We start from the raw sequence: 15,790 nt of genomic DNA, 5'->3' as shown, positions 1-15,790 counted from the left end.
TTGGATCCTCTAAATTTTGAATTTTCACTTTAGAGAGTTTAGAAAGTAAAATGTGATCTCCTACTCTTGAATGATTCTTCTCTCATATATTTTTGTCTCACCTATCAAATAAATAGTGAAAATTATACTTTACCCGCTAAAATAAAATTTAAAGTTTCAAGGATCCAAATCCACATACTATTTTTTTTTTTTTTTGGTAAGTCCAAATCCACATCCTATACCTTCTCTATTTGAGCCAACCTCAAAGGGCTAATTTTAGGGTTTTCTTTTTTTGGACCTGGGCTGATTTTTTATTTTGAAAAGATTAAGATTCGGCCCAGTGATCGTCTTAAGTACCGAGAGAGTTGACCCATAAAAAATGGAGAGAGCAAGAGAGTGGAGGAGGAAAGTGAAAACCTGTGGCTGAGGCATGTGTTAGTGTGTGTGTGAGTGTGTTGTACGGCCAAATAAAAAGGAAAGTGAAAAACTGAAATTTGAGCTTGCCTCTTGAACAAGGAATCCTGAATTGTGAGAGCATAGTAGCATTCTTCGTTGATAGGGATGGCGAGCGCCATGGTAGAGGATACCAACTTGGAAGATGATCAGCTGGCCAACATGACCACCGATGACATCGTCAGAGCTTCTCGTCTTCTCGACAATGAAATTCGCATTCTCAAGGTTTTTTTTCCCCTTCAATCATTCATTCATCTTAGCGCTACGCACCCTAGGGTTTCATTCAATTCAAATCAATCCTGCAGGAAGAGCTGCAGAGGACGAATCTCGAATTGGAATCTTACAAGGAGAAGATCAAAGAAAACCAGGAGAAGATTAAGCTCAATAAACAGTTGCCCTACCTCGTTGGCAACATTGTCGAGGTTTCTCAACTATTCTCACCTTCAATTTCATTGCAAACATTTGTATCTATAATGTTCCACACTCTACACTTCTCTGACTTGATTTTTTTTTTTTTAATTTCCAGATACTTGAAATGAACCCAGAAGATGAGGCAGAAGAAGATGGTGCCAATATTGATCTTGACTCCCAAAGGAAAGGAAAATGTGTTGTGCTAAAGACGTCTACTCGACAGGTTAAAAACCTTATAATTTCACTTCTCTTAGAGAGCAAGATATGTTTCTATATAAAGATTTCCATCTGCTTCTGGTGTTCAAATATCGATGAGACTGATTTTTATTTATATGGAAAGCCTTTGGTGTAACCCTTGTTCAGTTATGTTTTCTTTTCACTACAGACTATCTTTCTACCTGTTGTTGGTCTTGTTGACCCTGAAAAGCTAAAACCTGGTGATCTGGTTGGTGTTAACAAAGATAGTTACTTAATTTTGGATACCCTGCCTTCTGAGTATGATTCTCGAGTTAAGGCTATGGAAGTTGATGAAAAGCCAACAGAGGACTACAATGACATTGGTGGATTGGAGAAGCAGGTAAGCTTTAGTTACTAACAATTTATCGGAGCCTTCAAAGGATCCCTCTGTTAAATAACTTGGTCTTTGGCTACAGATCCAAGAACTAGTTGAAGCCATTGTTTTGCCAATGACCCACAAGGAGCGGTTCCAGAAATTGGGAGTTCGTCCACCAAAGGGAGTTCTCTTATATGGACCTCCAGGAACTGGGAAAACTTTAATGGCCCGTGCTTGTGCAGCACAAACAAATGCCACTTTCCTGAAGTTGGCAGGTCCACAACTTGTGCAAGTATGATTCTTCCTTTTACTATGCTTGATAATTTGGCTGTTTATTACCTTTTTTTCCCTTCTTTTTATAAATGAATAGTATAATTTTGTATTGATTGTTTGTTATTAGATGATATTAGTTATTCTTATACTTCCTGTACAACTGCATTACTTCCTTCTGTTTCTATTTTCATCTTCTTGGGTGGATTGGAAAAATGATTTTAGCTAGAATTTTATAGATGTTCATAGGAGATGGAGCAAAACTTGTCCGTGATGCCTTTCAGCTTGCAAAAGAGAAGTCTCCATGCATTATATTCATAGATGAAATTGATGCAATTGGAACCAAGCGTTTTGATAGGTATGAGTAGGCAGGGATTTAATTCAGTGTATGTAGTTCCTGTTTCAATTATAATGGTTCAGGAATGTTATGAGCTTATGGTGTACTGGGTGGCCAAATGCAGTGAAGTAAGTGGAGACAGGGAGGTACAACGAACAATGTTAGAGTTGCTGAATCAGCTGGATGGTTTTAGTAGTGATGACCGGATTAAGGTATCTCTTCTATTATTGTTGTCTATGGGTTTTTTTTTTTTTTATTGATGTGATAAGCAGAAATATCGAAAGATGTTTGCTGTCTTTGGGTAAGAATACTTTAAGGGTTTAGCTAATATGTACCCAAAAGGTTAAGGTTACCGATAGTAGAAGTTTTTAAATTTTTTTTGTTCGAATGAATGCATAACAAATGCATTGGAAACTTAAATGTTGTATATTTTATTTTCCATAAAAGCTTTCTCAATCCCTTATTCTAATATATCTCCTTAAAACCCTTCTGGGGCTGTTAGTCACATTACTTATTTATAATTTTGTAAGTGTAACAACTAACAACTAACAACTCTGTTAGGGACTTGGGTATTATGGAGTGCTCAAAGTCCCACATCGAGTAGTATGGGATGCTTGATGTTGTTGTATATAAGGAGAGTGGTTCTTCCCCCTTATTAGCTAGCTTTTAAGGTATGGTTTCCCACTTTCTTTAGATACTTAACAATGGTATCAGAGCGTGGTTATTAGCGCCATGGAAAGGGCTACCTATAAGCTAGATTAAGGTAAAGTGGTTACCGTTGGGTCAGTGTTGATAGAGGGAAGCCGCTGTGGACGTCGGCTCTCCAGGGGCTGTGTATTGTTAGGAACTTGGGTATTATGGGGTGCTCAAAGTCCCACATCAAGTAGTATGGGATGCTTGATGTTGTATATAAGGAGAGTGGTTCTTCCCTCTTATCAGCTAGCTTTTAAGGTGTGGTTTCCCACTTTCCTTAGATACTTAACAAACTCAATTAGCGGTTACTTAGAAGTTGGCACAATACTCTTTGAAGGGTAACATTTCAAATATATTTCATTTTTTGTTCAGTTAGGAGTTAGGACTTAGGCATTTGAAATGACATATTCATTTATTCTCGTCAATGCAGGTCATTGCCGCAACAAACCGTGCAGATATTCTTGATCCTGCTCTTATGCGTTCTGGTAGATTGGACCGAAAAATTGAGTTCCCACACCCAACTGAAGAAGCAAGAGCCCGAATTCTGCAGGTTAGGTATCTTTAAGCTACATGCTGTCTTTATCTTGTTTTCTTTTACCCTGACTTACTGCTGATGCTGAGCTTGTGGGTTTTAGGTAGGTAAGGAAGAAGAGAAAATAGAAATACAGTGAATAATATGAAAACACTGATGATTATGTTATGGTGTCACACAAGAGAGGACAAATAGCCTCTATTTATAATAATATTAGTGAAACCCTAGGGTAGATAAGAAAAGAATCATGTACAATCACTAATGCCAAAACTAATCATATGAGACATTGATATATTAAGATATGATAGAGATATTATAAAATACTCTCTTTACTTCTAACACACTTAACATGATAGATCCATTCTCGGAAGATGAATGTTCACCCAGATGTCAACTTTGAAGAATTAGCTAGGTCTACAGATGATTTCAATGGAGCACAACTTAAAGCTGTCTGTGTTGAGGCTGGCATGTTGGCCCTACGACGGGATGCAACTGAGGTATGCATAACTTGAAAAATCACATCATGACTACGCTTTCTTTGACAACTTATGCAACAGTTTTTAGCTAGCCCTAGATTGTTGTTTTAGCAATGATGTTTGTAATTTTTTGGTTTAATTCAATGCAAAAGCCCAAGTTATAATTTGAAATATAAATATAAATCTGCATTTTGTACAACTGCAGGTGAACCATGAGGACTTTAACGAAGGTATCATTCAGGTTCAAGCAAAGAAGAAAGCCAGCTTAAATTATTATGCTTAAGCTGGATTGAGGTGTCAAGTGCAGAAATCTGAGAGGTACTCAAGGCAATGGAAAGTCAATACTTTTGCTATTGTCTGTTTTTTCCTCGGATCATGTTATGTAACATATAGCTTGCTCAGATTCCTGCATGTAAAGATAAACATTTCATCTGCTTTCTATTTGGTAAATTATTCACGTTACAAGGCTGCCAGGTTCTGTACGATCATTAATTATTGTCGTGAGACTGGTTTATGTGGGTTGATCTATGACGATTGACGAGGCTGAGAACAAAATCTGAACATAATAACCTAACCTTTGTTTACTTGTACAATTAATTTAGTTAGTTTTGGTTAGGTCAAGACTAGGAGCACTCTAAGTAGTCTATAATCTACAGACGCAAAGCCAGCATGAAATCATTGCATAGGACTTGTAAAGGGTCATAACAATTGTTCACACAAAATTTTCACTCGCAATTACTTGTAATATTTCATGATCCTATCTCTCTTCCTTTTACAAACTACCTACGTAATGTAGCTCTTACTGTATCAAAAGCTACAATGTGAGATTTCTCCTCTTTCGTTTTATAGAATGTGTTTTGGGGTTTGAAAATATTAATTATTCTTTCGACACATTACACTTATTTTATACATTATAGATTTGTTTTTCTTATTAAAGGAACATATGTTAATTAATATTGACCATATCCTTTTAGAGCACGTTTTAAAAGATCATAAAAAGTATTTTAATAAAAGTTTTTTAAAAAGATAATTGTTTACATTTTTAATGTATTGAATATATAAAAAAAAAATTAAAAGTTTTATTATTATATTATTAGGTTTTTTTGGAGGTTTCGTTAATAATGAAAATTTTTATTAGAAATAGTTAGAGTGTTAGACAATTGAACGATACATAATTTAGGGGTTAATATTTTTTCGTCAAAATGACCAGTATCAAAAGTGTGAATGATCATGTAGAAAAGGAAGGACTTTCAAACTAATTTGGTTGGAAAGAAGTCCCACTACAATAATAATAATAGTTTAATATAAAAAACGAATTTAGTTAAGAAATCACCTATGTTTCAACAGTATTAATCACCAATAAGTAATAGCTCAAATGGCATAGTCTCTCCATACTCGAGGTTGTGGGTTCGAGTCTCCTATCTTTGGTAAAAAAAAAAAAAACAGTATTAATCAATTTTTTAAAGTAATATTTTTATTTTAAATTTTAACATTAAATTCTAAATTTTTAAAATAAAATAAATGTTAAAAAATTAATTTTATAAATAAATAAATATGTTACATGTATACCAAAATTAATCACCAATATTAATTATTGGTATAAAATACATGTTAAAATATAAATACACATTAAAAATAAATTAAACTACACATATTTATATATAAATACATTAATGGCTGATTTTAACGACTGATTTTAATATATAAATAATATTTTTGATAAACAAATTAATATTAATTAACCACACATATTTTTTTAGGTGAAAATAAAAAATATGCCATTTAAATTATAGTTGGTTGGCCATCTATCTATTTATTTACATTTGATTTATCATTTATTTTTTATAAAAACATCTAAATAAAATAAAAATAATAAGCTAGCAGATTTTGGTGTGATGGCAAGGCCAATCTCTGAATCCCAATCTGCTAAACTGAAACCATCTTGGTCCTCTCCTATTCTTTCTCTCTCTATCTCTAATCTAATCTCTTCACTGAAGAAAGGAAGAATAATAACACGAAAGAGAAACAGTTGAGAAATTAGATCTCATCTTATCTCACCTGCACCGTAGCTTTCTCTTCCCTGTCTTAATTTCAATCCGAACTCGCACACAAAACACATACATCTACGGCGCAATTTTTAAACCAATTAAAAATTTACGATGCCATTTTAGGGTTTTGAATGATTCAATGGGTCTCGGCACCGACAACGACAACAATGACGACGGAGTCACCAACCCTTCTCCCTCCGTCTCTTGCTCTATTTGTCTCGAGCCCGTTGCCCGCAGCGGCGATAGATCCTGGGCCAACCTTCAATGCGGCCATCAATTTCACCTCGGTAAGTGAATGCTACCTTTCGCCTCCGTTTACCGATGCATCTAATTTGGTCCCGTACAACTTGCTATCTGCCTTTAGAATTCTGCCACCAATTTTCCACCCTACTTGACTTGAACCTGCATTTGAGATCTGAATTTTCATTACGCATATCTTTTTCTTGTTGAACTAAAACTAGTACCGCATGAGAGGATCGAGGGACGTTTCATTTATTTTACTTGAGTTTTGGAAATGTTGTGATGCTATTTGCTGGAGTGGTATTTTCATTCGATGAGCTTGTTTGTAGAAGTTGGTGGTGCTAATTGAGTTAGCTGCGGTGAATTCAATATGGACACGGGTTTCTTCGTTGATGCAGGAAGCTCTGTCGGAGGAGGGGTGGAGCGTTGTATAGAGTGTGCATTTCAATTTGATATTTTTTCCCCCTTATATGATTTTATAAGAGAGCTCTAAGGTAGATCTCTCGTCTTATTGTTCTCACTTCGAAGGTTACTTTGTATTGTGCTCCTGCTAGTTAGGGTATAGGAGATTATAGTGTGATTCTCTGAATTTCTGCACGCAGTATGTGTTATGTACTATGGTTAATAGTCCGTCTTGTTTAAAACTAGCAGAAACTGAGTCTTTTTGAGATATATTTAATGGCTCTCAAATGAGCTAAATTAAATTAAATGTAGGCAATAATCTACCTTTATACTTTTTTCGGAGTTAGGACCGTAAAGGCCGGCTATATATAAGTTACAAGTTTCTAGTTCTGATCCTAACATAAAATTAAAGTGACGAACTGGTGTTGATGAGCTGGGAAACATTTTGTATTTTTGCTATAACTTGAACCTACAACATGCACGGAAAACCTACGACACAGTGATGACATACTGACCCGTGGAAAACGGTGAAACAGAAAACGACAGGCTTAAACTAGTACTTGTTATTCATTGATTAATGATTATAATGCCCTCAATAATATGTGCACAGACACCTCCCTGTTTTAAGGAAATATTGGTTGGTTTCACATTTTACTAGTATCAAACTATGACTTTTTAGCAAGATGATAATAGCATCTTCAGGGTATTACCTAATATTGTTTTGTTTATTAACTTTTTTATGTCATTTAGATTGCATTGGCTCAGCCTTCAATATAAAAGGGGCAATGCAATGCCCTAATTGCCGGAAGATTGAGAAAGGCCAGTGGCTTTATGGTTCCCGGTCATATCCGGAGTTCAGCTCAGACGATTGGACACATGATGAGGATCTATACGATCTTAGCTACTCTGAAATGGTAATAGAAACCACATGCATCTTTATAATTTCTGACATTCTATTTATTATTATGCCATAAGCGTATTCCTGCATTTTCATTCTCAAGCAGCTGCCTTTCGTGAACACTGAATGTTCGGTTGTTTTTTGTTGTTTTAGAGTATGTAGCTTTTTTATGTACTGTTATTATTTCAGAAAAGTATATGTGCGTTGAAAAGGAATAATCTCTTTCTGGATTGAACAAAGAAATGGTTGTTGAGTTCATTTAGCTATGCAAAATAATATAACATAATATTTGACTTGCTACCAACTGAAGTTTAACTCTATCTTGAAGTCTTCCAAGTGTACGGTGTACCACTACTCTCTGTCTTTGCATTTCTTATCTCCGTTACCAATTTAATTTTAGTATGTAAATTTAGACAAAGTCCTTTTTAAAATTCATTTGAGGTTCCAAGTCTAGACAAAATCCATTTTTTCTTAGCCTACTAGTAGTTTGAATTTCAAGTTTGGCACTGCCTGGTCTAGTTGGACCCCCCCAAAAAACAAAACAACCAATATGTTTATTTGTACCTGGATAGATAATAGTTTGCTAATTCTTTCTGCAGTCCTTTGGAGTTCACTGGTGCCCTTTTGGTAACTTGACCCGACTTCCTTCTGCCTTCGAGTAAGCCTAATTAACATACCAGAATATGCATGCAAACTAAATACTTTTTCAAATTCTGTAACACTAGATCTGTGATTTGGGATAATCTGTTGTTTAAAGTGTCTGGGCTGAGTGAACATACATATTAATTTAAAGTAGCATGTTATTAACACTGTTTAGGACTTTAATCACACTTCAGTTAATGATGGTATTTATAGTCTCAAGTGCTGAGTCTTTGTGGTATTTCAGAATAAATTTTTTTAGAAGAGAAAATCTAAAAAATTAATGAATATCTTGAGAAAATCATGAAGATCTAGAGAATGTAAAAATCATTATAATTTCCTCTCTGGTTAAAATGATACAAGTCCGTTTCTTTTGTGCTAAATAAAGTCTGTTTCAATGTATTCATTTATTTACAATTGACCTGAGGAAAACGTAACTCATTGTCTCTTTTCTTTCTTTTTATTTTCTTTTTCTCTCTCCAGAGAAGGGGAATTTTCATCAACTGCATGTAAGACCCTTCTTCCTGAATATCAGCTTCCTTTTATGAACTTGTGTTCAACTATAGATGTTTATCTTGACTTGAATGTTGTGGTGCAGATCCTGATATACTCGGACACCATGCTATATTTGCGGAACATACAGCAGTGTCATCTGGTAGTCATCCTTGTCCGTATATAGCTTATTTTGGACCTATACATCCCTCCACCTCCAACTCTGGCGGAAATGGCTCGGAAGCATCTAACTTCAACCACTGGAGTGGCCCTCCTATACCTAGCGACTTGCCAACCTCCTATGCGTTTCCAGCCTTGGATCTCCATTATCCCAGTTGGGAACACCATTCATCTCATTTTTCTTCTGCGAACAGCCGTCTAGGCACTGCAGATCAGCCCTCAGTATCGCCTGGTAGTCAAAGGCCAGGCAGGGGTAGTTTGGAGATCCCAAGATCGGGATCTTTTATGCATCCCTTCATTGTTGGTCACAGGTACCATTTTACAATTATGTATTGCTATGTGATTTTATGTGAGCTAAATCATATCATATGCTCATATTTAGTGGGTGTCAAATCCATATTAAATTTTTGTTAATCGCAACAAATAACACAATTGAGCTAGGTATCTTGTCCATTACTGGTTGACCGTTGCTGCATGTCTTTCTGCAGTTCTGGTGCTAGAGCTGGGGCATCAGTTGCATCTTCAATGATACCTCCATATCCAGGTAGCAATGCCCGGGCCCGAGACAGAGTCCAGGCTCTTCAGGCATACTATCAACCTCCACAACCTCCTAATTCTACCTCAATGCGGACTCCTAATGCCTCTGACACTAGAAGGTCCAGCAGCCATAATGGGTCAGCTCAATTAGCACAAGTGGCCTCATCACCAGACCAAAGCGGTGGCTTCTTATTGATTCCATCAGGTTCATCGGGACGCAATTTTCCGGAAGAAGCCCATCTGCCAAGTCGCTTCCAAGCTTGGGAAAGAGATCACTTGCCTTCATTATCATTCAATCATGTGGATAGAGAATCAAGTTGGAGAGCATACCACCAGGCTGCCAGTGGATCAGAGCCAAGTTTCAGGTCCAGCAGCTTTCAGTTGAGGCACGGATCAGAAAGAATGCCTTCACAAAATCGATGATACACTTGTTTTTATGTCCTGTTCCCTCTGAACTCTGAAGCAATAGGCTGTTCATGGAAAATCCTATTTTATGTTTGCTTTGAGAAATGTTATTTAATGCTTTGGCCTGGCTGGCATGTTATGTTAGACTTATATACTCTGGCTGGCCCTGGAATTGATCTTTCTGGCAGCCACGAGGCAGTGTGATGGACATTGCTTCTAGTTTCTTTGTTTTGGTGGGCATCAAATAAGATGTTATCTACTAGTTGGAGAGATCAGGTTTTTGAAAGGAATGTTGGGGATTGTCACGTCTTAAGATTAAGTGCATGAGAATTGAGAGCAGTTGTGGACTTGTGGTTGGACCTTTAGCTGGTAAACAATGTTTGTGTTTGATTGGCTCATGAAAATACTATGTATTGTCAAATGTGATTGTAATCTGTTAATATCAGACGCATGGTATAGATCTCGCTTGAAAACTAGTCGACACTTTCAAGGTTGATTTGCACAAATTAATGTGGTTAAAATTTTAGTTAATATTTGTTCATACCCTGGCCCAACACTAAGTCCCAGGTCCAAACGAAAAGACCCAGTCCAAAGGATTGTGTCTCACCCCACACCGACCTTCTCCTAAAGAAGTCGGTTCTCACCACGACTTGCTCTAAAGAAGTCGGGGACGAAGATTAGCTAACAGATAAACACTCACTCAAATAAGTAACTGCCCTTAAGATCTCTCAACCTACTTCCAAGCGCCATATCCCAACTTCCTTAAGATAAAGGGACGGTTATCCACCTTAAAAGGTGGAATTACTGCAGCGGTGGTTATTGGCTTACCACTATAAATACACTGACACCCCTCAAGTATCTTTAAGTCCCAATACTCTCTAGACCTGCTTATGCCCTTGCTGACTTAGGCATCGGAGTGTCTTTGCAGGTACCACCCCCACTCACTCGTGTTCACAAGTCGGACGGAGGCCTTGAAGACGCGAATCCGCCCGAAGGCTTCCCTCCATAGACGATTGGGCCAACCTAACGAGTCCAGCCCAATAATCTCCGGTTACCCATCGTAACATTGGCGCCGTTGCCGCGGACCCGAGAGATCAACCAGTTATGGCGGACAAATCACCGGAAGATGGTCATACGGCGTCTGATTCCGAGCAGGAAAACCTGGACACCAGAAACAACGACGCGAACCCAACTCCTCACCCGGAGGCCAGCGATCAACATCGAGAAGGCACCTCTGGGTTTAAAAATCCAAAGGTAAACTCTTCGGATGGACGAGAGTCAGGAAAGGAAGGGCCACCCCACGCAACCGAGCTAATAGGGTTGGTCCATGGCCACCAAGGTCGTTTGGAACAGTTGGAACAGGAGTTAGAACGACAACGAGAGGCGGAGCGAAATCTCAGGGAAGAGATAGAGCGACGAAAAGAGTTAGAGGAAAAACTCTTAAGACTAGAATCTTCTCTGAGAAGTCGGAACTCCCATGGCGATCGAGAAGAGTCGCCCCTGGGAGGAGAAGATCCGTTTAGTGAGGAAATCATGAGGGCAAAAGTTCCAAGAAACTTCAAAAGCCCTGATATGAACCTCTATGACAGAACCACAGATCCGAAGCATCACTTAAGCAATTTCAAAAGTCGGATGTATCTGGCTGATGCTTCTGATTCAACTCGCTGCAAAGCCTTTCCGACTACCTTGTCAAAAGCGGCGATGAAGTAGTTCGACAGCCTCCCACCGAGGTCAGTCACCAGCTTTGAAGACCTCTCGAGAAAATTCTTGATGAGGTTCTCCATCCAAAAGGATAAAGTAAAACATGTGCCGAGTCTCCTGGGAATAAAGCAGGAGGTCGGAGAACCTTTGCGGGACTATATGGAAAGGTTCAATAAAGCATGTTTAGAGATTCAAGACTTGCCCACCGAAGCTGTCATCATGGGTTAGTGAATGGACTTAGAGAAGGTCCCTTCTCACAGTCCATATCAAAAAGGCACCCCACCTCCCTGAGCGATGTACAGGAAAGAGCAGAAAAGTACATCAACATGGAGGAAAATGCCAGACTACGAGAGCCGAGTTGGCGACCTGGGCATTCCCACTCTGCAAAAGAGAAGGAAAGAGAGCTGACAAACCCCATTTGTAGGGTTTATCTTGTATTGATTTTTGGGGATTTTATCACCTTTTACCCACATTTATTCAATGAAATAGCATGGTTTTATAACTTCTCCCTTAATCGTGCTTGAATGTGAAAACATGCTTTTTAGGACTCAAAATAGCTAAATTTAATTCACCTTGATTCTATTAGATGCCTTGATATGTTTGTTAAGTGATTTAAGGTTTAGGAGACAAAGATTGGATCAAGGGAATGAAGAAAGAAAGCATGAAAAGTTGGAGAACTCATGAAGAAATGGAAGAACCGGAAAGCTGTCAAGCCGACCTCTTCGCACTTAAATGACCATAACTTGAGCTACAGAGGTCCAAATGATGCGGTTCCAGTTGCGTTGGAAAGCTAACATCCGGGGCTTCGAAACGATATAAGATTTTCCATAGTTGCATCGCGCATAGGGGCGCGCACGCGCACGGTACGCGGACGCGCCGATGGTGGCACATGACCCACTTAATGCAAACGTGGCCAGCGATTTTAGAAGCCTTGTGGGCCCAATCCAACTCATTTCTGATACTATTTAAGCCAAGGATTGAAGGGGAATCAGGAGACTTTTCATACTTTTCATACTTTAGTGTTAGTTACCAATTAGTTTTAGTTTAGCTTTGTAGTTAGTTTCTAGAGAGAGAAGCTCTCTCTTCTCTCTAGGATTAGGATTAGATTAGTTCTTAGATCTAGATCTATTTCTTCTTATTCTCTCTTCTAATTTTCGTTCCTCTCCTCTATTGCACTTGTAGGATTCTTCTTCTAATGTAATTCCTTTGTTTGTAGTTTGCGAATTCTCTTTTGTAGATCTACATTTCTCCTTCAATGCAATTGGTAAGTTCTTTGTTGTTTCATTTGTGATTTAGTTTTCTAATGTGGACCTCTTGCCTTTGTAGTTAGATCTCTCTTTAATTCTTGCAAATTTATGTGTTTACTTGTATTGCACTCTATGTTTTTGATGAAATGTCTCTTATAGCTATTAGTTAGATTTTGTTCCTCTTGGCCTAGGTAGAGTAATTAGTGACACTTGAGTTATCTAATTCCTTTGTTGATTGATAATTGGAGAGATTGCTAATTGGTTTGGAGTGCACTAAAGCTAGTCTTTCCTTGGGAGTTGGCTAGGACTTGTGGCTCAAGTCAATTCATCCACTTGACTTTCCTTTCTTTAGTAAGGGTTAACTAAGTGGTAGCAATGAACAATTCTCATCACAATTGAGAAGGATAACTAGGATAGGACTTCTAGTTCTCATATCTTGCCAAGAGCTTTGTTAGTTGTTAGTTTATTTTCTTTGCCATTTATATTTCTTGTCCAAAAGCTTAAAAACCCCAAATATAATTCACAACCAATAACAAGACACTTCATTACAATTCCTAGGGAGAACGACCCGAGGTTTGAATACTTCGGTTATTAATTTTAGGGGTTTGTTACTTGTGACAAACAATCTTTTGTATGAAAGGATTATTGTTTGGTTTAGGAACTATACTTGCAACGAGAATTCATTTGTGAAATTCTATACCATCAAAAATCCATTCGTCAAAATGGCGCCGTTGCCGGGGAGTTGCAATGGTGTTATGTTATTGGTTATTGTATATATGTGAATATTGTGAATAGCTTGATTTTTGGATTGCTTGTTAGTTTTGCTTGTTCTAGGACTTTGTTTCATTATTTCTTTTTAGCTTTTGTTTCTTATTTTTACTTTTACTATGAATTCTCACTTTGGCTATGAGTGTGATTACAACTATGTTGTAGGAAATGGGAACTTCAATGAAGATGTGCATCAAGGATGGGATGACCAAAGGTGGGTGGAGCCATATACATATGATCAATCTTCATGGCAACAACCTCCACCAATGTACTATGAAGAAGAGCCATTCTATAATGCATACCAACCCAATGGCTATGGTGAATCTCCTTGTGACTTTCAAGAACCACCACCATATGCCTATGAGTCATATCCTCAACATGAACCTCAACCACACTCACAAGCCTATTTTCACCAAATACCTCCATATGACCCTAATTCTTATCCACCATACCAACCACCTTATGAGCCATATGAACCATACATGGAACCACCACCATTCCAACATCAATATTTTCAAGAGCCACCTCCTCCACATTATTACCAAGATGAACCACCTCCAATATATGAAAATTTTCAACCACAAGATGAATACTACTTTCCACCACAACCTCCCATGGAAGAATATTCATGTCCATCAATCCAAGAGCCATATGATCCTAATCATATTATCCAAGAGGAACAAGAGTCAAGGGATCATCTCAAGGAAACATTGGATCAACTTCAAGCAACCATGGAGCGTGTTGTGCAACAAGTGGAAAGAGTGGAAATTATTGAACCACCACAACTCTACCATGAAGAACCACCTTCCTACTATGAACCCTTCCCCCAAATTGATGAACCCTTCCATCCACCCCAACCTCCAATGGATGACATCCTTGATGTTCTTGTTCAAGGACAAGAGAAAATGAAAAGGGATGTGCAACAATTCACGGCCGCCTTGGATGAGGTGGTAAACCGGTTAGCATCCCAATGCTTGAACTCTCAAGGAACTCCCATGGCTACATGTGAGGAATCAAATGAAGAGCATAACATAAAAGAGAGATTGGTGGAGAATGAGGGAAGTTGCTTTGTATTGGAACAATTGGAGGAAGCTATGATTATTGAAGAAAGGGAAGAATTGGTTGAAGACTTAGGAGATGCGGAGCCTCCATGGGAATCTAGAATTGAAGAAAACCCCTCCAAGATGATTGAAATTGATGCTAGGAAGGAAAGTGCACACCTTCCAAGACATATTCCATATGAAGATTTGGATGGGATAGAGCAAGAAGTGAGTTCCCTTGGTGATGAAGATCAAGCATCAAACCTTAGTGGTGAAGAATCCTTTGAGCATGAAGAACCTTCTCCCAACAAGATGGAAAGCAATGTGGAGGTAAATTTTTCTTACCCTCCCATTTATGACTTGAGTAGGAGAAAATGTTTATATAAAATTGTTGAACAAAGGATTATAATTGAGAAGTCTTGTGAAGAGGTGGAAATCCTTAGAAAAAGGAGGATGGGAATTGAATACGCTTTATCAAAACTCTTGGAGTTGTCTTTGCCTAGGTTGTCATCTACTCCTTCATTTGAGTGGGTGAAATTTATTTCTATTAGCTTTATTATCCCACTTGAATATGGTTTGCTTGAAACGGATGGCCAACTTAGGGAGCTTTGTGGGATGAAGCGTAAACGAAAAAGGTTTTGTGGTTGGCGTTGCAAATCAAGGCTCATTATGGTTGATGCATCAAACATGAGATATAAAGGTTGGAGTAGTGCTCAAATAGATGGGTCTAGGAGGATTGTTGGCCACTTCATAGAGAATTCACCTTACTCACCACCCGGTTGGACTAATAATGATGATCAACCTCAAGACGGGTGTGAAAACAAAGTGTGGGATCCCGGATTACAAGAAGAGGATCAACTTTGGGAGCCCCAAGCTTGTGAAGAACTTCATCAAGACTTGGCTCAATCCATGAGGAATCTTGGGGCACAATGGAGAACCAAGCATTGGTGGGAGTTCCAAGATGAATACAAGCACAAGCCACCTTGATGAGGAGCTCCCCATAAGTCCAACTTAAGGACAATAAACAAAAGTGCTAGGTGGGAGACAACCCACCATGGTAAAATCCTTTCATTTTCTCTTTTGTATATATTGGTAGAATTAGCTTAATTTCATGTTTTGTTTAGTTAGTTGAGTATGTTTGGTAGTTTAAGTATGTTAAATAAGGTTTTGTGGTGTTTTGGTAGCTGTTTGTAGGTTTGGAATGCTTGGATTGGTGCAAAAACATAGAAAAAAATTTTTGAAAAACAGAGCACCATCCACGCGTACGCGTACATGGCGCATACGCGCACTTCCAGCATTTTCGACCATCCACGCGCGCGCGCCATGCGTGCGTACGCGTGGATTGAGTAGTTCCAACCTCCATACATTTTCCAGAGAGTTGTGCTTGCGCCGCGCCAACATTGTGCCTTTGGCACAAACCTATTTGCGCGCGTGCGCACATGACGCGTACGCGTCACTCTCGAAATAAGCCATCCGTGCGCGCGCGGCA

The 15,790-nt window shown here is 38.4% G+C and overlaps 2 protein-coding genes across 4 annotated transcripts; both read left to right on the top strand.

Moving 5' to 3' along the window:
- The first annotated feature begins 359 nt into the window (after positions 1 to 359).
- On the top strand, positions 360 to 4,259 carry LOC112758095 (26S proteasome regulatory subunit 6A homolog). Its single transcript, XM_025806673.3, has 10 exons — positions 360 to 657; positions 738 to 854; positions 959 to 1,066; positions 1,229 to 1,420; positions 1,497 to 1,688; positions 1,906 to 2,024; positions 2,128 to 2,215; positions 3,127 to 3,246; positions 3,585 to 3,725; positions 3,910 to 4,259. Exons 1-10 carry the CDS (start codon positions 541 to 543, stop codon positions 3,985 to 3,987), a joined length of 1,272 nt encoding a protein of 423 aa, XP_025662458.1. The 5' UTR covers positions 360 to 540; the 3' UTR covers positions 3,988 to 4,259.
- An 850-nt stretch (positions 4,260 to 5,109) lies between these two features.
- LOC112758093 (E3 ubiquitin-protein ligase RFI2) lies at positions 5,110 to 9,966 on the top strand. Of its 3 annotated transcripts, none has more exons than XM_072219277.1 (7): positions 5,579 to 6,039; positions 6,322 to 6,486; positions 7,145 to 7,308; positions 7,892 to 7,950; positions 8,415 to 8,440; positions 8,530 to 8,914; positions 9,092 to 9,966. In XM_072219277.1, the coding sequence occupies exons 3-7, from the start codon at positions 7,180 to 7,182 to the stop codon at positions 9,561 to 9,563; spliced, it is 1,071 nt and encodes a 356-aa protein (XP_072075378.1). In that variant the 5' UTR covers positions 5,579 to 6,039; positions 6,322 to 6,486; positions 7,145 to 7,179; the 3' UTR covers positions 9,564 to 9,966. The 3 variants fall into 3 exon arrangements, with proteins under 3 accessions (XP_025662457.1, XP_072075378.1, XP_072075379.1); XM_072219278.1 differs by having other exon boundaries at positions 5,605 to 6,039; positions 6,391 to 6,486; XM_025806672.3 differs by lacking the exon at positions 6,322 to 6,486 and having other exon boundaries at positions 5,110 to 6,039.
- Positions 9,967 to 15,790: the final 5,824 nt, after the last annotated feature.

This window comes from Arachis hypogaea, chromosome 16 (assembly GCF_003086295.3).
Source record: "Arachis hypogaea cultivar Tifrunner chromosome 16, arahy.Tifrunner.gnm2.J5K5, whole genome shotgun sequence".
Lineage (NCBI taxonomy): Eukaryota > Viridiplantae > Streptophyta > Magnoliopsida > Fabales > Fabaceae > Arachis > Arachis hypogaea.
The sequence above is the reverse complement of the archived record's forward strand: the minus strand, read 5'-3'. Positions and strand labels throughout refer to the sequence as shown.

What these genes read in the sequence shown, in the direction of transcription:
- LOC112758093 (XM_025806672.3), top strand. Translation starts at nt 5,892, where the DNA reads ATGGGTCTCGGCACCGACAACGACAACAATGACGACGGAGTCACCAAC. An exon ending in ATCTTAGCTACTCTGAAATG is followed by an intron (nt 7,309 to 7,891) that starts GTAATAGAAACC and finishes TTCTTTCTGCAG; the next exon opens with TCCTTTGGAGTTCACTGGTG. An exon ending in GGAATTTTCATCAACTGCAT is followed by an intron (nt 8,441 to 8,529) that starts GTAAGACCCTTC and finishes GTTGTGGTGCAG; the next exon opens with ATCCTGATATACTCGGACAC.
- LOC112758095 (XM_025806673.3), top strand. Translation starts at nt 541, where the DNA reads ATGGCGAGCGCCATGGTAGAGGATACCAACTTGGAAGATGATCAGCTG. An exon ending in ATGAAATTCGCATTCTCAAG is followed by an intron (nt 658 to 737) that starts GTTTTTTTTCCC and finishes TCAATCCTGCAG; the next exon opens with GAAGAGCTGCAGAGGACGAA. An exon ending in CAAGAGCCCGAATTCTGCAG is followed by an intron (nt 3,247 to 3,584) that starts GTTAGGTATCTT and finishes TTAACATGATAG; the next exon opens with ATCCATTCTCGGAAGATGAA.